The sequence below is a fragment of the Mauremys mutica genome, chromosome 5 (genome assembly GCF_020497125.1).
Source record: "Mauremys mutica isolate MM-2020 ecotype Southern chromosome 5, ASM2049712v1, whole genome shotgun sequence".
Classification (NCBI taxonomy): domain Eukaryota; kingdom Metazoa; phylum Chordata; order Testudines; family Geoemydidae; genus Mauremys; species Mauremys mutica.
Window position 1 is genome coordinate 93,015,545 of NC_059076.1, and position 21,499 is coordinate 93,037,043.

Below are 21,499 nucleotides of genomic sequence, written 5' to 3' on the forward strand. Positions count from 1 at the left end.
ATAAGTTTGGGGGCGGGGGAGGGTGTGTGTGTGTGTGTGTGTCTCTCTCTCTCTCTCTCTCGCTCTCTTTTTAATATATTCTGTTCAGAGCAGGATGGTGTCAGTGGTAGGATAAAACACTTTGTACAAGGAGGGAAAATGAGCAGCTTTGTGAATACTTAATAGAAACAATGACAGCAAACCTGGGTTGCAGCGCCCACAGGCATGGCAACTGCAGTTCTGGGGTTGGCCCACATGCACCACTCACGATGCCAGGAAATCCAGTCTCTTCCTTAGCGAAACTGGAACCAGAAGATAACCCAGAAACATGTCTGGTTACATGAAGAGGGTTCAGCCAGGTACCTTTGTCTTACACCTAACAAGCTAAGTGACTCATTAGCTCAGGCTTGTCACCCAGAAAATAGAGACATAGATGGATCTAATAATGGATCTTTACTTACAAAGTCTGCCTGCAAGAGTGCAGATGTGGCAGAATAATGTGTTCACACTGGCAGAGGCTGTGCAGTAAACAGAGAGCATCTTGGAGGCTGATCCATCAGAGAGACCGCAGCCGCAGTGTAGAACTGAGAGGGCTTCATTATTTGTCCAAATGACTGTCATGGAGAAGAATAAAATGACTTAGGGCCTCCGAGAGAAACTAGAAAGGACAAGGATGCTCCTCCAAACTGAGATCCTTAATCCTAGATCTGGCTGGGGGAGAATTCAGGAATTGAGGAAGACAACCACAGGCTGTCCTCCCACAACTGCCTTGCAAACCCTGGTGTAAGTTGCGTGAAAGAAAGGTGATGGGTGGGGCATGTTGGGGGCGTGAGGGGCTGGAGCCACAGTGTGTAGAGATTCTGGGCAGTGCTGCTTCCCATAGATGTCTGGTAACAGACTATTATAGTTTAGGCAGCGCTCCAAGATGAAGATGTGCTGGGGTCCACGCTGACCCCCCAGAACAGCCCTGAATCTGGAAGGTGCACTTTAGGTTCCCCCCTTTCCCCTAGGTTGTGAGTGTTGCAACTTTTAGAGGTTCAACACAGTATCTTGTCCCCAGACTCTAGAAGAAAACCACCAAGTCCCTCCTTTTCTGTTTCACTTGTGATCAACAGACACACACATGAATATGTATTCTGAGCATTGATGGGGCATAAGTATGAGGAAACATAATCTTGCTGTGGTAATAGTTTTTAGCTTGTATGTAATGTACCTATGCAGCTAGGTGTGAGGGATGTTCTCCTAGTAGATGTGGACTGTGTCCAAACATTAGTGAGGGACAGTTTGGTTAGAACTGAGCAGCACAACCCATTCAGGTCATCTTTGTCCTTCGGAACTTGTATACCCATTTCTCATTGTGTAATCCCCCTACAAAGGAGTAAAATAAATGGGCTTCAGAGTGAGGTATCCACTGGCCCATTAGATGCTAAAATAGTTACCAATTTATGCTGTTAAAATTTGGAGGAAACTTGGCAGGGAAAATTTGAGGGAAAGGGATAGAAGACGGGAGCATTGCAAGAGGGAGGTGGTCGTAAGAAGGAAGGCACTAAGATGCACAGTAAAAGATAGCAGAGGAAAAACAGAAGATAAATGTATCCTTTGCCAGAGATAGCACCTCTCTTGTCAGTCGACAAAAAAAGCCAGTTCAACCACCAAGAAATAGCAGGAACAATAGGGGTTTGCTGATTCACCTATTGTTAGCTTGTTTTTTTGTTTTTTTTTAATATGACCTTTATTTCTAAAATGTGTTCACTGCTTTTCACATTTTGTCTTTGGAGGCGTATGTTTCCACTTACACAAACTTAGGAATTAAACCCTGCAGAGGACTTCAATTTTCAGGGCTCTCAATCCCCCAGAATTCTGGAGTACTAAATTTACCTTTAAACATGTTAAAAATGGGAGTATGGACTGGATTCCACTAGCCCTTCTGTGCTGGGGACTGGTTGTAGACTAGCTTTGCTAGTTCAACTGCTCATCATAGTAGTAGTAATCAAGATGCGTTAGATTGTAAATTCTTTGGAGCACGGACTTTCTACTTATGTATTTCTACAGCACCTAGCATAAAGAGATCCCACAAAACTGGGCGACTAGGCAACAAAATGGCGATGAAATTCAATGTTGATAAATGCAAAGTAATGCACATTGGAAAACATAATCTCAACTATGCATGCTAAATGATGGAGTCAAGTGACTGCACATGTCCATTCCTCTGTAGATGTGTGTGCAGTGGTGTGAGGCACCAGAGGGTGCTTGCACTGCCCTGACTGGTACTGCTGAGGGAAAAATCTCCAACCACTGTGCATAAGGTGCACACATACACCTACAGTGGAATGGTATGTGCTACGTATCTCGAAGAACAACAGTTACAGAAAGGTAAGTAATCATTTTTTACCACTCAAGAAAGAGATCGAGTCCTCGTGGACAGTTCTCTGAAAACATCTATTCACTGTGCAGTGGCAGTCAGAAAAACTAACAGAATGTTAGGAACCATTACGAAAGGGATAGATAATAAAATAATATAATGCCACTGTATAAATACATGGTACACCCCACCTTTTTACTGCATGCAGTTCTGGTCACCCCATCTCAAAAAATATATATGAGAGTTGGGAAAAGTACAGAGAGAGGCAACAAAAATGATTAGGGGAATGGAACAGCTTCCATATTAGGAGAAATTAAAAAGAATGGGAGTGTTCATCTTAGAAAAGAGATGACTAAAGGGGGGTTATGATAGAGGTCTGTAAAGTCAGGAATGGTGTGGAGAAAGTAAATAAGGAAGTATTTATCCCTTCACATAACTAGGGCCCTACCAAATTCATGGTCGTGAAAAATGCATCACGGACTGTGAAATCTGGTCTTTTGTATACTTTTACATTATACTATACAGATTTATTGGAGACCAGCATTTCTCAAACTGGGGATCCGGCCCCAAAAGGGGGCTGTAGGAAGTGGTGTTGCAAGGTTATTGTATTGCCACCCTTCTGCACTGCCCTCAGAGCTGGGTGGCAGGAGAGTGGCGGCTGCTGTCCAGGCACACGGCTCTGAAGGCCGTGCCCCACCAGGAGCAGCAAAGACATAAGGGTGGCAATTCCATACTACGCCACCCTTGTGCGCTGCCTTCAGAGCTGGGCAGCTGGATAATGGTGGCTGCTGGCCAAGGGCCCAGCTCTAAAGGCAGCACAGAAGTAAGGTTGGCAATACCACAACCCCTCCACAACCCTCTTTTGGATCAGGACCCCTACAGTTACAATACCATGAAATTTCAGATTTAAATATCTGAAATCATGAAATTTCTGATTTTTTTTTTAAAAATCCTATGACTGTGAAATTGACCAAAGTGGACCATGAATTTGGTAGGGCCCTACGCATAACATAGAAACCAGGGGTCGTCAAATGAAATTAATAGGCAGCAGGCTTAAAACAAAAGGAAGTACTTCTTCACACAATGCACAGTCAACCTGTGGAATTTATTGCCAGGGGGATGTTGTGAAGGCCAAAAGTATAACTGGTTTCCAAAAAGAATTAGATAAGTTCATGGAGGATAGGTCCATCAATGGCCATTAGCCAAGATGGTCAGGGACTCAAGCCCATGCTCTGGGTGTCCCTAAACCTCTGACTGCCAGAAGCTGGGACTGGACGACAGGAGATGGATCACTTGATAATTGCTCTGTTTTGTTGATTCTCCCTGAAGCATCTAGCACTGGCCACTGTTGAAAAGCAGGGTATTGGGCTAGATAGACAATTGGTCTGACTCAGTATGGCCATTCTTATGTTCATATTGTGTGTCTCTCCATGAATGTTAAAATATTATGTTGGCACTTTCTGGAGATTACTGACACATTTCACTTGTCAAAAGTTAATGAAGGAAGGTGTATTTTCAATTGTCCATATGCACCTAAAGCTTACAATTGGAGATTCACTGATATTTGCATGAATCATTTGGAAAAATGATGCAATATGCCAGTATGTAGGCTCTATAAACTAATGTGATTCATGTCAATTTCTAGTGACTTTGTTTTGGTATTTTAACTTGATCTGTTTTTTCATGACTCCCCAGAGGTAAAACAGTAATAATAATGGAAGAAGCTTGGAAAACAGTGTTTTGGATTTTTCTGGCTTTGTCTCAGTCAGATAAACACACTTGTATGGTTTTACTGGTTTTCATTGTTTTACAATACAGCTGATATTTATCAGAATATAGATTCATCACTATCTGATTGTTCTGTCTACAACTATCTTAAAGCATCTCTAGGTTTTTCAGTATTCTCAATTGTATATTGTATTTTTCTTTAATGTCCTATAAAGCCCTAAATGTTTTTAGGTCTTACTGAGTCTCTGTTCTTTTGATTTCATGGTAGCTGCCATCAACAGTGACTTGAACTAACAGTCCTTTGACTTTTAAAAATAATGTAAAGCTGGCAGGGCATTTTTAGTAGTGGGTCCTTGGCTCAGGAAATCACTACTCCACTTTTGTGGTATCAAAACCCAGTTTTGATAAACTGCAGGGCACTCTGCAAAGACCTTTTTTGGGAAGTAGAAAAGTGAGTGAGGTTTTGGAGTAAATGGCTGAGGGACTGCAAAATCGAACTCTGGTGTGGGAGTGTCTACCCTCACAGGCCCACCAGTAGAATTTTTGTTTTCTCACCCTGTTCCCAACTCTACTGCTGGTCCAGGCCACTTTTGAAAGGGCTAGACCGCAACATACCCAGTCTACTCCTATGGATAAAGAGGGCAAAGGTCTGGACCTGTTGGGGAGAAAGTTTTGTCATTTAGCCTCCAGTTTAGGATAGCCAATTACGACTTCCTGAACTACGCCAAGTTTCAAGTATCAGAGGGGTAGCCGTGTTAGTCTGGATCTGTAAAAGCAACAAAGAGTCCTGTGGCACTTTATAGACTAACTGACGTTTTGGAGCATGAGCTTTCGTGGGTGAATACTCACTTCGTCGGATGCATATCGGATACATGCATCCGACGAAGTGGGTATTCACCCACGAAAGCTCATGCGCCAAAACATCTGTTTAGTTTATAAGGTGCCACAGGACTCCTTGTTGCTTATGCCACAGTGCTCAGTGGTTTGAGCATTGGCCTGCTAAACCCAGGGTTGTGAGTTCAATCCTTGAGGGGGCCATTTAGGGATCTGGGGCAAAAATCTGTCTGGGGATTGGTCCTGCTTTGAGCAGGGGGTTGGACTAGATGACCTCCTGAGGTCCCTTCCAACTGTGTGATTCTGTGACTGTCTTTTGCAACCTTTTTTTGTTAAATATTATTTTTGGCATGAAAGAACATCAATATGAATATGAAGTAAATTGCAAGATATCAATGATATATAACTTTTGTGTATTAAAGTTCATTTTTCTCATATTTCAAAAATAATGTTCTAAAGTTGATTCAAAATACAACATAATAGAAAGTCTATAAGGAATGCTACTTATGTGAACATTAGATCATCATTTTATGTATTCTGAATAAAGTTTGTTTCAATTTAGGTGCAGGATATGTAAGAGCAGTCATTTTTTGAAAATGTTATAGTGAATACTTTGAATGCTGACTTACTGATCTTTCTGAATTAATTGCATTTGTATGTTGGAATTATGCCTTTGAACACTTTTAACAGTAATCCATAAGGATATACATGTCTACATACCATGGCAATATTTGAAATGTTTTAGATATAAACAAACTACAATATGTAGTACAAAAAAAAAAAAAAAGTTTTGTTGACCCTAACATTAGCTTAAAAAAATAAAATCAATAAACATTTAAATAGTGATGTGGACCTAGTAGTTTATAGGCACTAATTATGGTGATGGCTATAATCCCAGCAAAGTGCAATTAACCAATCTAAAACTGAAAGTACACAAAAGAAAAGGAGAGCAAATATACAGTAATGCAGAGATTGTAAGAACATAAGACTAATAAATTACGCTGGAATGATTTATGTTTGAATGAAATAAGTCTGGCATAAAAGGAAATGTCCTCTTTTGGCCCTAATGACAAGGAAGCAAAAAAGAATATATTGGTGAAAGCAGAAAAGAAAAAAACTTGAGCCATCCTAGAGGCGCTGTAGCTAGAGCTATGAAAATAACCTGATTCGTTTTTTTTGGTTTATCATCAGTTCTGAAAAATTGGGCAGGAAGGGTAAAATTAGTTTGACCCAAACTGAAAATGACAGTTCTTAGCGTTTTTGGCAAATTGAAAAAGTTGGGAACAATTTGTTTCTGGTTGAATTAAATGTTTTGTTTTGGGGGCACTTTTAACTTTATTTTCTTTACAGGGGAAAAAAAAAAAGATTAGATTGACAAAACCTGTGGTGCTGGTACAGCCCGTTCCCCTCCTTTATGATGGCACTCACCTGGGATGTGTGGCACACCAGGGACTTGAACCCAAATTTCCCCCCTCCGAGATGGGTGCCCAACTATAGGGTATTCATTGGTAGGTCTCGCTTAATCTCTGCTGTGGAAGTTGTTCCACTTTGTATGAAATTGTTAAATAGTCATTGGCACAGGGACTGGAACCCTGCCAGCTCAGTGTCCTAGCCACCAGGCTATAGAGTCATTCAGTCTCACTCTGGCCCAGTTACTGGTTTACCAGAGTGGAGTTGTGATTTAACAGGCCAGAGTTGCGGAGGATTAAAACGTTTCATGTTGCTTAGGGAGAGGAAGATCATAAATGGCTTTTTTTTGTCCCCATCTTTGCATGTACATCCCAAATTTTTCCCACCAGTGCACCTTCCATGGGACAGCACAACTGCCTTGGTAGGCAGCAGGTTCCCTTCCATGCCAGCCACATCCCATGGTCCCATATGCATCCCTGCTTCTTTTCCTTAATTCCACACAACCCATCTCACTCCTACCAGAGCACCAGGCTGTAGCCCCTGAGACGCTGGGATTGGTGGAGCAGGGATGTGAAGTGGTAGGGAGAGCACAGTTTTATAAAGAGTGCATGGAGAAGTGGTGCTTGAGCTGAACGGGGAACCTGTGGTGGAATAAGCAGAGCGGAGGGGGGCTGCACTCTGACGAATGGGGGAATCCTCTGTATTTTACTTTTTTCATCCCAAACAAGCCCAATGCGCTCTATGCCCTTACCAATCCAGCTTTTAGGTATTCACATATATCTTGATGGTAGATGAGGGTTGTGGTTGATGGTGATGCTCATTGGCAGAAGTGTGTTGAGGAACGGGGTTGTGGGAGATCATGGGAGGAGTCAGCTCTGTGCAAGGCCAGAAGGAGAAGTGAAATGAGTGGGGGAGGGGGGTCCGGCATAGGAAAGATATTAGAAAGTCTGTAAGATTTCCCCAGAGACACACTTGCTTAGTTTACAGTTAAGGTTGCTCAAGTGCACAGCCTCTCAACACAAACAATAAAACCAAAGGAAATTACAAGTACATAATCCAACTGCACACTTCAGTTCCGCGTTCAATTTACCTATCATGCCACCTATATCACCCCACAACTATACAGACCTCCCTAGGTTCAAATGAATGACACTGTGTTGATATACTACATTGCTAAACGCTAACTGTTAACTCTCTACAATGATATTTTCACAAGATTACAAAATTGAGTCTCTTTTCATAACTCTTAACTGCATTACTTTCTCGTAAATTTCCTACACAAATATCATCCCTCAGTTGTTTTACTTCTCTCACTGTATTACCACCATATCATAGTTCAGATATAACAACCACGTGTTTAACTGTTCCCACAATCTAACCTAAACACATTTCTCTAACTAATATGGTAAGAATTGAGGTAAGCATTTGGTTGTAAGAGGGAAATCTATGTGATTTTTTTTTTTTTTTTTTTTTTTTTTTGGTAATCTGGGATGGTGAGGTATGTTGAAAATTGGGGGTGAAATGTATTTAACTTGTGACTTCCTTGGCTTTCATTGTGTTGGTAGGATGTGTATCTGAGCAACTTTAACTGGAAGCTAACGCATATTTGTATCAGAGTAGCAGCCATGTTAGTCTGTATCTGCAAAAAGAACAGGAGTACTTGTGGCACCTTGGAGACTAAAATTTATTTGAGCATAAGCTTAGGTGGGCTACAGCACTCTTCACTGGATGCATGTTGTGGAAAATACAGTAGGAAGATATAGATATAGATATACACACACACAGAGAACATGAAACAATGGGTATTACCATACACACTATAAGGAGAGTGATCAGTTAAGGTGAGCTATTATCAGCAGGAGAGAAATAGAACTGTTTGTAGTGGTAATGAAAATGGCCCATTTCCAGCAATTGACAAGGAGATGTAACCACACAACAAAAACACTAACCCAGGAACCTATCCTTGCAACAAAGCCCATTGCCAACTCTGACCACATATCTATTCAGGGGATACCATCATAGGACCTAATCACATCAGCCACGCCATCAGGGGCTCGTTCACCTGCACATCTACCAATGTGATATATGCCAGCAATGCCCCTCTGCCATGTACATTGGCCAAACCGGACAGTCTCTACGTAAAAGAATAAATGGACACAAATCAGACGTCAAGAATTATAACATTCAAAAACCAGTTGGAGAACACTTCAATCTCCCTGGCCACTTGATTACAGACCTAAAAGTCGCAATATTACAACAAAAAAACTTCAAAAACAGATTCCAAGGAGAGACTGCTGAATTGGAATTAATTTTCAAATTGGACACCATCAAATTAGGCTTGAATAAAGACTGGGAGTGGATGGGCCATTACATAAAGGAAAACGATTTCCCCATGTTTCCCCCCCCCCCCCCACACACACAGAGTTCCTTACATCTCCCTGTCAATTGCTGGAAATGGGCCATTTCATTACCACTACAACAGTTCTTTTTCTCTCCTGCTGATAATAGCTCACCTTAACTGATCACTCTCCTTATAGTCTGCATGGTAACACCCATTGTTTCATGTTCTCTCTGTGTGTGTGTGATGTGTATATGTATGTATGTGTGTATATATATATATATATATATGTATATATATATATATATATATATAAAATAATCTTCCTACTGTATTTTCCACTCCATGCATCCGATGAAGTGGGCTGTAGTCCACGAAAGCTTATGCTCAAATAAATTTGTTAGTCTCTAAGGTGCCACAAGTACTCCTGTATGGAGATAAACAAGAAGTTGTGTGTAAAACTTCCTTTTTAGGACGAAAGGAGCATAGGTCAGGGTACAGATAAGATAAGGAGCCTTTCTGTCTAGGTATTTAGTACAACTCCTGTCCAGATGCATAGCCACAAAGGCCATAGTGTTTCAAAGTCCCATCTAAGAAGTCAAGCACACGCATAAGTCTTTACAGGATCAGGGTATTATTATTTGATTATGTAAAGGCTTATGTAAAATAAATGGTGGTCTTGGTGCAGTTCTTTTTGGACATGTTAGCACCCTTGTTGGCAATTTCAGGAAAGAAGCCAAAGATCAGATGGACATGAAAAATGAACCTCCCTATCAACCCCAGAGGAATGTGAACAAAATGAATGGGTAGGATGAGAAAGATGCATTACTACTGGCCTTGTCCCTGTTCTGTTTGTTGAATAAAGGGCTTCATTCTCCAGGACTGTCGCTGTTACCATTTATGAACAATAAATACAGTCCTCTAAATATTTACAAAAATATAGTATGACTAATCCTTAGGAATCCACACCTTAAAGTATAGGGAGGTGCTCAAATAACATGATGGGTGCCAGGTCATTATAATTTAATATTTGCATTGCAGTAACAACTAGAGGCCTCCATCAGGAATTGGGTCCCGATTCAGCTAGATGCTGTAAACATGTGTGGAGAAGGGAGTAGGTTAACTTGAAATTGAATTATACGAGAGGTTATAGGATAAGTGTTAAGCAAAATTGTAGGATGGGGTATGTTGTGTTCTTTTCAATCTTTGTTCCACAGAGACACAGAGGCTTGGACTGGTGGATGGAAGCTCCACCCAGACTGATCATTTGGAACTTTGAGGGGTTTGAATTTGAAGGATCATTGTTTGGCTCCTGAGGAGAGGGGGATCTAGATTGTGATCATCAAGGGAAGCACTGCAGAGGTTTTACAAGATTATGCTTTCCCTAGTGGAGTAAGAAGTAGAAGGGTTACTGAATGCAACTGTTATGTATGTTATGTTTACTCTGGTTAAATAAGTTTAGTGGTTTTTCAAACCCCGTAGTTGGAGGCATAGTCAATCAGTGGGTTTTGAAGAGATCTTCAGTAACATAGTGTTATGAAAAGCAGGCAGAATCACTGACAAGAGGAAGATTAGAGGGGTAAAAGGGCTATTCTAACGATACAGAAACACCAGTGTTGAATAAGGTACATGCCCAAGAAGAAGCAGGTTGTCACCTCATATAACAGAAAGATCTTACAGTCTACGTAATTTTAATAGATAACACTTCATGATCATGGGAGACTTTAACTTCCCAGATATAGACTGGAGGACAAGTGCTAGTAATAGTAATAGGGCTCAGATTTTCCTAGATGCAATAGCTGATGGATTCCTTCACCAAGTAGTTGCTGAACCAACAAGAGGGGATGCCATTTTAGATTTGGTTTTGGTGAGTAGTGAGGACCTCATAGAAGAAATGGTTGTAGGGGACAACCTTGGTTCGAGCGATCATGAGCTAATTCAGTTTAAACTAAATGGAAGGATAAACAAAAATAGAACTGTGACTAGGGTTTTTTATTTCAAAAGGGCTAACTTAAAAAAATTAAGGAAATTAATTAGGGAAGTGGATTGGACTGAAGAACTTGGGGATCTAAAGGTGGAGGAGGCCTGGAATTACTTGACGTCAAAGTTGCAGAAACTAGCAGAAGCCTGCATCCCAAGAAAGGGGAAAAAATTCATAGGTAGGAGTTGTAGACCAAGCTGGATGAACAAGCATCTCAGAGAGGGGATTAAGAAAAAGCAGAAAGCCTACAAGGAGTGGAAGATGGGAGTGATCACCAAGGAAAGCTACCTTGTTGAGGTCAGAACATTTGGGGATAAAGTGAGAAAGGCCAAAATCCATGTAGAGTTGGACCTTGCAAAGGGAATTAAAACCAATAGTAGAAGGTTCTATAGCCATATAAATAAGAAGAAAACAAAGAAAGAAGTGGGACCGCTAAACATGGAGGATGGACTGGAGGTTAAGGGTAATCTAGGCCTGGCCCACATATCTAAACAAATACTTTGCCTCAGTCTTTAATGAGGCTAATGAAGAGTTTAGGGATAATGGTAGGATGATAAATGGGAATGAGGATATGGAGGTAGATATTACCACATCCGAGGTTGAAGCCAGACTCAAACAGCTTAATGGGACTAAATCGGGGGGCCCAGATAATCTTCATCCAAGAATATTAAAGGAACTAGCACATGAAATTGCAAGCCCATTAGCAAGAATTTTTAATGAATCTGTAAACTCAGGGGTTGTACCATATGACTGGAAAATTGCTAACATAGTTCCTATCTTTAAGAAAGGGGAAAAAAGTGATCCAGGCAACTACAGGCCTGTTAGTTTGACATCTGTAGTATGCAAGGTCTTGGAAAAAATTTTGAAAGAGAAAGCAGTTAAGGACATTGAGGTCAATGGTAAATGGGACAAAATACAACATGGTTTTACAAAAGGTAGATCGTGCCAAACCAACCTGATCTCCTTCTTTGAGAAGGTAACAGATTTGTTAGACAAAGAAAACACAGTGGATCTAATTTACCTCGATTTCAGTAAGGCATTTGATATGGTTCCACATGGGGAATTATTAGCTAAATTGGAAAAGATGGAGATCAATATGAAAATTGAAAGGTGGATAAGGAACTGGTTAAAGGGGAGACTACAACGGGTTAAGAAAGATTCTCTGCATCTTGAAGTCTTTAAACCATGATTTGAGGACTTCAGTGGCTCAGACACAGGTTTGATACAGGAGTGGGTGGGTGAGATTCTGTGGCCTGCATTGTGCAGGAGATCAGACTAGATGATCATCATGGTCCCTTCTGACCTTTAAGTCTATGATTCTATGATTCATTGGTGGCTGATAATGACAGTCATTTTGCACCTGAAAAACCACAGAAATTAAATAACGCAACATAGCTTTTTAGCTAAAGGACTCAACTTTGTTCCCTTTGTAGACAATGGCAAAACTCCCATTGACTTAAATGGGAGCAATATCAGGCTGAAAGTGTTTATTTTGGCTTTAGATTTCCTGGTGGTTGGCCAAATAATTTTTCAAAGGAGACCATCAAACATGCACATTTTAGAAGCTAACAACTCTAACTGCATCTAAGAATTTAAGATGCTATAGTTTCATTTTACTGAAATGTCTGCTTAAATTCTACATCCAACCAGTTATTTGAAGATGAATTTATATTATGCCATTTTTTTTTAATGGAGGGTAAAGGTCTTCTGATTTGTCACATCATCTGTCTGTCCTTTAACAATTTAAAAAAAAATTAAAATCAACTTGAATTGGTAGTTTAGTTTTGTTGAAATATTGATTTTAATTTTTTTTAAATGTGGACAGGATGAAATCTTCTTAATAACTAAAGCTTTCTTCCACTTAATTTGTGCTTTTGTTGCTACTAACAAATAATTTGCAGTATGGGCTTTCTGTACACCATTGATAGAATCTATGTGCTTGTCATCCCAGTATGCTGGAAATGTTACTCTCAAATCAAGGGTTTCTTTCTGGTTTTGTATGTCCTCACCTGCTCCTCACTGTAAATCATTGAGATGTCAAGTGTAGTGATTAATTAAGCTGCACGTGCAAGTGCTTTTTTTCACCTGTCAAGTAGGAAAGAAGACTTGCTATAGACAATTGTGTGATGCTGTTTAATTCACTTCTTTTTCCCCAAGCTGTGGAGTTTGCAGTAATGTTTTACATTTAAATTTTCATTCACATTTTTATAGCTGTAATTCACTGTTGGTTTACGAATTTTAAATCTCACAAGGCATAGTTACAGAGGGATATAAAGTATTATAGTAGCAGTGTTACATAAGTGAGCAAGACTAACTGTATAATATAGTGTTATCAAATGTTATATAGTCAAAGGTGTACTAGATAGAGTAGTTTTAATTGGATACAATAGATTACAGTTTTTTAAATAAATTGATTAAACCTATGCCACTAGCCTAACAGGTTTAATATTTGTGGTGATACTTTTACTGTAATGAAGGATCTTTTAATATTTTATGGCAAGTACTTTCGGTCCATTCTGTGTGCAAGATTTTAATAGTGTATGCTCAGTTTCTTGTGTATATGTATTATATGCCTTGTATAGTACACTATCTATCTGTATGTGTGTAAATGCGCACATGTGTATGTGTACAATTTTACTGGAATTTGGAAAGCTTGAATGTTTGTTCCACTCTTTTTCAAGCAAGTAGTAAAATTAAATTGTATTGTGATCTTAATCTATTATTAAAAGGTCCGGGAAAGGAAGATTACAAGGTAGATTCAGGTTTTGAATCAGTTTTGCCATTGGTTTAGCAGCGGGTGGGCAGGCAGATGCCTGCTCAGAGTAGAACCTATTGCCATTTTTCACCATTGATAGAGTAGCCTTTCAGAGTCAATGAGCTCTGTCAATGTGAGCTTGTCAAGGCTACAACTTCATAGACCTGAGAGGCGGTTTGAGAGGTCAGCCCTTTTCAGGTTTGCTGTGATGCAAATGAACTTTAATGCTTAAACAACTATTGGAATTTTTATGTCTGCTCCTTGTTCTTTTTTCTTCACAAAGTCATTGACGAGACATTCAGTGCTTTTTAAATTGGAAGTTGCATTGTGCTAAAGACCTAGTACAGATTTACGGAGGGCTGAAAGCAGTTAGATCATGTTCTTTTCATGGTGCGATTAGAATCAAATCGATTTCCCTACAGCCTTCAGCATTCAGATGGCAATTTTAACAAAGCTTGGGGGCTAGACAAGGGACAAAACGACTGAACTGAATGTTAATTACACTCTGCAGCCTTATTTTCTTTTGATTTGGAGCTGACTGGCAACTAAATTAACAAAAGTGTGACCATAACTGCTGCCCTATTTTCATTTAAAAGGAGAGCAGACTCTAAAAGGCTATCTTTACAAAGAAACAAGTTAGGTCTGCTGATCATAGTTAAAGGACACTGTCTTAAAAATAGTAGTAGTTATAATAATAATTAATAATAATAATAAACAAAAAGAAACCCTGAATTCCAAAAACGGATGAAATAAATTTAGTCACTGACAAAGCCACCTCTTCTTGTAATGTCTGCTTTTAAAATATAATGTAGTAGAAACACAACCCAATAATGATTATTCATAGATTATAATTAATTTATTTTTAATCATATGACCATAGCTCAGGCTTAAACATGTTTGATGTTGAAAGGTTGTATGGTAACTAGAGAGCAAGTAGCTGACTTTAAATAAATATTAACATTTTGCATTTGAAATGCCAAGCCAACCATTTGAAAACAGTTGTTTATTTTTTATTTTATTCAGCTCATACTTGCTTGACACACAGATTTCTAGTTTGTGATTGTTAGTGTTTGTTTATACTACCTCTGTTATTTTGCAATAATAACAGCAAGATGCTTCCCCCTTCATCCCCATTGCTTTGTAAGGAAGCTGCAGCTGCACTAAGTTGCAGTTGATCCTTGTCAGTACTGCGTCCTTTTGCACCTGCAGCTCTGTTGGTCTCATCTTAACACCTGGCATCATGAATTATCCTCTTTTATTCGTACTTGCTAGCAAATCCCATTAAGGGCTGAGCAGTATACATTGCGGCAGTCAAATGACCATAAATGTCAGAGTACATTTCTAAAATGTAAGTATAACTAAATTATTATACTCAGAAACTCAAAATATCACTAGGCATGAAGCTGTACTTCAAAACAGCTGGTTTTCATTACATTTTGCATACATGAAGATTGATTGAGAAGTTATTAGAATTGCATAGATGCAAAATTTCAATTGTAAAGATTTATGAAGGTTTAGATTTCAAAATATCAGAATACTTTGCATGAAATGTCAAATGTAAAAGCACCAATATCCACATTTTGAGAATCTGAAATACTGACATTGCACTGCATTTTTGTGTAAATCATAGATTTTTTTTTTTAACCACTTAGCATTTTTGCTCTGTATTTGGATTTCCCTGGCTTTCTGTATTTGGATTTTCCTGGCTAGTTTTCAGAGCTAAAGATATAAAAGATTTTCTTTACGGTATTGGTTAGATAGAATATTAGATATTTATACTTGACCTCTTGCGTTATAAAATAAAGTTTACAGCATCTTTCAGCTGTTCAAATAGTGATGTTTTGGAAGCAGTATATTCACATTCTTACCGAGACTTGAAAATTGTCTGAAAATTGCTGTTGAGTACTCTTAGGAGACATTTTTAATTCCAAGCAATTAAAACATATGTATGAACCGTTGTGCTCAAAAGTTGTAATGCTTTTTTCACATTGTCCCATAGTTAGTTTTTTACTTTTTAAAAAACTGTTTAATGTTTTTTACTTTTTAAAAATCTGTTTAATATTTTTGCTCTAGTTACTGTTTAATATTACAGAAAGTCTGATAGTATTGCAGACCACCCTGTACTCAGTCACTGTCCTATACCTCTCCCCTTTTCACACAAAAGCAGCTGCAAAACAAAGTTTTTCTAAAACCAGTCAAGAGTAAAATTCTTTCTCATTTGTCTTCCAGACACGAAGATCGATTGAGAAGTTATTAGAATGGGAAAACAATAGGTTATACCACAAGGTGAGTGCCGCAGGGAGCAGCTTCGTACTGTTGGAGTCTGAATTGCACAGTATGGAAACAGATGCTTTTGTTGAACGAAAAATATGAAAGGTGGACAAATGGGCTAGTCTGTGTGCTGCAATAAAATACAGCTCATTTTTCTTCTTTTTCTTTCCTCCTTGTCTAGCTGTGCTTGCATTGGAGACTGAGCAAAAGGAAATGTGAAACGAATAACATGATGGAATATGTAAGTTAAAGGGCTGTTTTGTGAGTTTCTCTATTAAATGATCATTTATTTTGCTTCTGATCTTATTCTTTTCATGATTATTAATCAGTAAAGGTGTCAGGAGCTTAATCGCCTGAGTGCAAGGATTTTCTACGGTTCACAGATGCATGGTTTCATGTGCAGGACTGATTTATAAAGTTATGAATGACTTGAAAACAAGGCTTCACTGTGTTCTGAAAAATAATAAATTAATTGCCAAGATAAAATAGCTTGAACGTGTGTTGATGGAGTGTGAAATTTTAGATGCTGTATAAAGAATAACCACAACTTTGGTTACGCAGCAAGTCAGATATGGCTGTTTTATATAATGCTAATCAAGTCTAAAAGTATGGAAGAAGACCTTTCAGCTAAGCTGTTGGAGCTTAAGAAACCTTTAGCCTTTATAGATATTAACTGCCCCATATCTCAACTGTCTTGAAAGTATCTTTATCTTTAATAGGGTCACTAAAATATTTTTAAAGTCAGTCTTATAAGTAAGCTACAAAAGACACCTCAGTTTGGTTTTTATTCCCTAAGAAGTTCTCAAGTTATAGAAATATATACGCTGAAAAGTTGCATGCCTTCTACAGTCAGTCAGTATGGGATTTCAGTTTGCTCACCTAGCTGCTTTCTTGCTCTTTTATTTGTTTTCTGTTTTATTACTGTTTTCAAAAGCTTTTGAGTGCAGTCAAGGGAGAATGAGTGTGGTGAGATGAGTCTGTTAAATTGATTAAATCATTGAAATATATAGGATTTCCTTAATAGGAGAAGCGAGTGGACCAGGAAGGGGTTAACGATTGAAAATAAAGACTAACCTTGGAGAAATACTTAGGATAGCACTTCTTAAATATGCATGGTCTTTTGTTATGTGATATTTGGTCTATTCTTTGAAACAATAAAGCCATCATAGGCAGCATATAAAAAGATTGGTTAAAATAGTTTTTAAATAATTAGAAATTATCTTAAAATCATCTTTTTCACTGCTAGCATTCCCCTTTCTTTCATTTTCACACTAAATCCTATTTCTAGCCTGAAACATAAAAGATTTTTAATGTCTCTTTTCACAGACTAGCTCTATTCACTAAACTGAATAAGTAGATTTTTGTATCATTATCTATTATATAAAACATGTTAATTTATGATGAGATACATGATATTTCACTATAAAAAGAAAATTTCAGTAAGCTGTTTTGAGCTTGACCTATATGACGATGTCCTGCTTTTTCATCACGGAATGCTTCTGTTTTTCTACAGAAGTAGTTAGCATTGTCACCTCAAATCCTTTACAGATGAAACTGAAACTAAGCAAAAGAGGCGACAGGTTTTTTTTACTAATTTTGGAGGGTGGCGTATTAGAGTTTAAACAAATGTTCACCTTTTATTAGGTGAACTTGTCTGAAATTATAATCACTTTTTATATAGTGGACATTCTGTTAACTAAAGATTTTAAATCAATTGGCCTACTGACAGGAGTAAAGTTAAGCTTGTGCGTAAGTGTTTGCAGGATCAAGATCTAAGAGTGAGAAATATTTTTAAAAGCTTCTAACAGGTTAGCTGTAGAAATATTTAATATAGTTATTTTAATCCAACATTGATTTTCCACAGAACTTGTTCCATTCTTTCGTCTGTAACTAGTTAAGATGCTGGTCGTATTAAAGCTGTTTTGAATTTTCCATTTATAAGTTAACTTTAAAAAGAATTGAGGGCGGGGAGGGGAAATTAAGCTAAGACTTTAAAAAAATTAATGCCGAAAGTGAGACTCCCATATCCATATTTAGGCATCTAAATAGGGCTTGTCTACAAGAAGGTTTTATCTGTTGGTCCTGATGCTAAAGAGCGTACAAGTTGTTTCACTCCACCAGTATAAAAAATGACTTGCACCTCTTCAGCTTATTCTAGTTTGAAACATGGTCTGAATTTCAAAAGCGTTCAGTACCCAGCAGCCCAATTGAGGTCAGTGGTGCTCAAACTACTTACTTAGGTGCCTAAATTTATATTTAGAAGCCTAACTTTAAGGCTTTGAAAATCTTGGCCTCAGTGATCAAATCCGTGGATTAAACATCCCCCCTTTCCCCTCCCCCCCCCACTCATACACACCTTTTTATAAAAGACAGATGAAGCATTTATCCTTTAAACAGCCAACTAGTTTTCTCCTATACACCCAAATGTACCTACTAAGAGTCAGCTTTTTGTCTTTTTCAGGTAATAGGCTTTTTATATGATAGGTTTTTGATGATGAAACATTGTATTATTTCAAAAACTTTTAGGAATGCAATTTTAATTGATTAGACGAAAGGCTACCTCCTTTTACCAGCGTGCTTTGAATTGCACAGTTAGAAACCAATAAAATTCAATTACATTCCTTTGTTGAACAGAGTAGAGTGTTAGGAGTCCCAATCTTACTGATGTGTCAGTAATTTTATGGACAATTTTATGGAGGAGGAAAGTTTTGAAAGGGTAGTTTTTCTTAAGATGCCTTTCAACACACACTAAGGGGTAGATTATATTCAGATATGTTATACTGATGGCCTCCTATAGCAAAATGGCTCACACATTAGAATCTCGGTCTGAATATTCATGTTGAAATATAAGTCAAGTTTCTTTTTACCTACCTGAGAATTTGATATGGAGATGGCCTTGAAATATGTAAGACGGAAGATTAGTGGAATAGTAATTAGTATTTTTTATGGAAAATCATTGAAACTATAAGCATGTATTTTTAATTTTCAATTGATTGCAAAACTGATCTGAACTGAGAACAACAATTGATAGTTTGGTTATGAAGTTATTCTTACATGTAGTCATCTTCTCTTTTTAACATTCATGTCTTTACATTTTGTTAGAAAAAAATTGAGCCAGTTAGCTGAGTTTGTCAATGAATAATTAGCTGGTGGCTTATTTTAACATGACCTGTGAACCATACGTTTCTCTCTCCCATCTGATACTCTGGCTGTTAAGGTTTACTGCCCTTAGATAGGCACATGATGTGTATGTCATTTCCTAGTGGTCCCTTTCCTAAAAAGGATAACATGGCCCTTGATTGTTCATTCCATCCCCTTTCCCCACATTTTTAGATAAATGTAAACAAATTTTGTAAGTGGTTGCTGTGATGAACTTCAGTTAATGGATAAGATTGATGCCAAGTTTCATTAAATTTGTTTTTCTTTTTATACAGGTCATTCTGATAGAATTTTTACCAAAGACACCGATTTTTCGACCAGATTAGCATTTGCTTTATTTATAGAGACTTATCCAAGTATGTTGTCTTTCCAATGGTGCCTTGCTTGGTGCTCTCCTGGTGGTGATATAGCATTGGTTCTACAGATTATTGTGGTGTTTTTTGTTCTTTGTTTTTTAATAACAGCATGTTCTAAGTGCATTTTGTCAAAATTTGCAAAAGTCATTTCATGCAAATGTTAAGTACTACTTAAGTTATTACTTGTACTTATTATGTTTGTTAATGTATCTTGATTTTCAGAGTCTTTTATATGTGTGTATATATACATAACATAAATATACAGCTGAAAATAGCGTACAAGCGAGCAGATTTTTTTTAACCCATAATACCCATAATGAGTTGACTGTAAATTGTGGAAGTTCTTTTAATCTTTTACCTGTTTACCAAGTAACTTCTATGACCCTCTCCAGATTTTGCCCGTGACATGCTAGTTGTATGTTCTCCCCCCCCTTTTGGGGGGGAGGAGAGGAGGGACGAAGGGAATATCAGCCAGCCACCTCTACTGGGATAATAAGCAGTGCTTGTTTGAAACTGTCCATTTTGGAACCCAAATGTCAATGCACCATTAGAAGTCTCTGTGCTCTTTTGTGAAGAAATCTATCAGCTGGTTCTGAAGAAGTTCTACCTTAAAGGTTAATAAACCAGAATTCAAAGTATTTTACTCAGACTAGAAAAATCATGGAAAGGTTTGCATGCATCTAATGATTACTAGAGCTCAGGATCACAAAAATACATTAGTATTGCAACTTATAATGTATATATCTTAATTCAGGTTAATGCCATGTAACAGCTTTACTCTTTACTTCTTATTGTTTACCAGATCCTGTACACAAGGGTGCAAAAATATTTGTTTCAGTAAATTTATTGTCCCAAGAAAATCTTTTTTGGGTTTTTTAGGGGTTTTTTTAAATGCATTTATAACCTCACACAGGCAGTTGTTTGAGAGAAATCTTGAAAAATACAGTTCCAGACACACATGCAGACGGATGCCATGTATCACAAAATTAGTCAAAGCAGGGTACACTGGACAATAGTGAGAACTTAAGAAATGTATTGGATAAATATTTATTGCACCCTGATTTCTTCCCATTTAGGTTTACAAGGTTTATTTTCTGCACAAATATGATTTAAAAAAAACCTGGATATGTGATGTATGCTTGGGTCAGGCCAGTTCTATTTCATTCTGTTACTTATCTCACTTTGTTGTACATATCTTCATATATGTTTGTTTTTAATAGCTACTCAGTAATCTTATTTTTTAGTTTGTTCTTTGTATGTCTGAAATTACCGTACATGAACATTAATGTATGCTAAGAAACTGTTCCTCATACATCTGTGGTAGCAAGCAATAATGTGAATTACTATGACAAACAAATATACTCTGCTTAATATTCGTATGAATGAAAAGTTGATATGAATACCTTTCTTTTTTTACTCTTTTTAATACAAGTTTCATTTCTCATTAATATATACAAGTACCTGGATGTTATGAACTATTTTTGTATACTTATTCTCTATAAATCTTCACTAGTGAATGTTGTATTCATTGTTTGATATTGGGAGCTGTCTAGAAAGATCAAGGGTTTTCTCTGAATTATCTTAATCTGTGTTCTCTCTATATATGCCCCAGAATAGAGATCTTCCATTACTCAGCTCTTGTGTTTTTTGTGTAAGCTGCAGGTATGTTTTACTGTTATCAAAGTTCTCAATGGACTGTATAAAATAGCTCTTTCATAGACGTATTGTTGAGTATGTGTTATCCCTTCCAGTTCTCCACTGGTATTTCATTAATGAAGAAGTGGCTGAAAGATTTTCACTTGAGGCATATCTCTTGTAAAGTTCCTATATGTGGTACTACCCTGTGTTAACACAAGAGCCATGACTGCTCAAGGTGTCAAATTTGTATTAACCAAATGGATGTCAGTCTAATTTTATCAGACTTTGCAGCTCATTTTTGAAACTTCTGAATCACCCTTTGAATATCTGTTGTAGAATTCCAAATTAGAGCTTTTGTAGATCAGAAACTTTGGAAATTCCTTGATATGAAGGACAAGTCAAAATATATGAAATGGTCTAAGAAGCAATTCTCATCACACTCAATGTCTCTGACTTGGTTTGGACTTCAGAGAGACTCAGGAGTTTGGGATCATTGAGGCAGTTATGGCTGACCAAGATTTTTAAATCTTTGTGGTTTCTCCTGTCAAAGTAGACCATTCATCCAGTAGTAGTTATAAAACTTTACACAAATCCCTTAACCCCTGAACAAAAATCATAGAAATTGGAGATGGAAAAGACCTTAAAAAGTCATCAAGTTAATCTCCGTAGCGGCCAGTAGGGATTTTTT

General features: G+C 37.7%; 1 protein-coding gene across 1 annotated transcript in view; it reads left to right on the forward strand.

Moving 5' to 3' along the window:
- Positions 1–20,690, forward strand: part of CHIC2 (cysteine rich hydrophobic domain 2) — a 45,191-nt gene extending 24,501 nt beyond the window's left edge. The window contains exons 4-6 of the mRNA XM_045018164.1: positions 15,617–15,673; positions 15,840–15,899; positions 19,093–20,690. Coding sequence (XP_044874099.1) covers positions 15,617–15,673; positions 15,840–15,899; positions 19,093–19,143 — 168 coding nt within the window. The 3' untranslated portion in view covers positions 19,144–20,690. The remainder of the gene's footprint in view (positions 1–15,616; positions 15,674–15,839; positions 15,900–19,092) is intronic.
- The last annotated feature ends 809 nt before the right edge of the window (positions 20,691–21,499 follow it).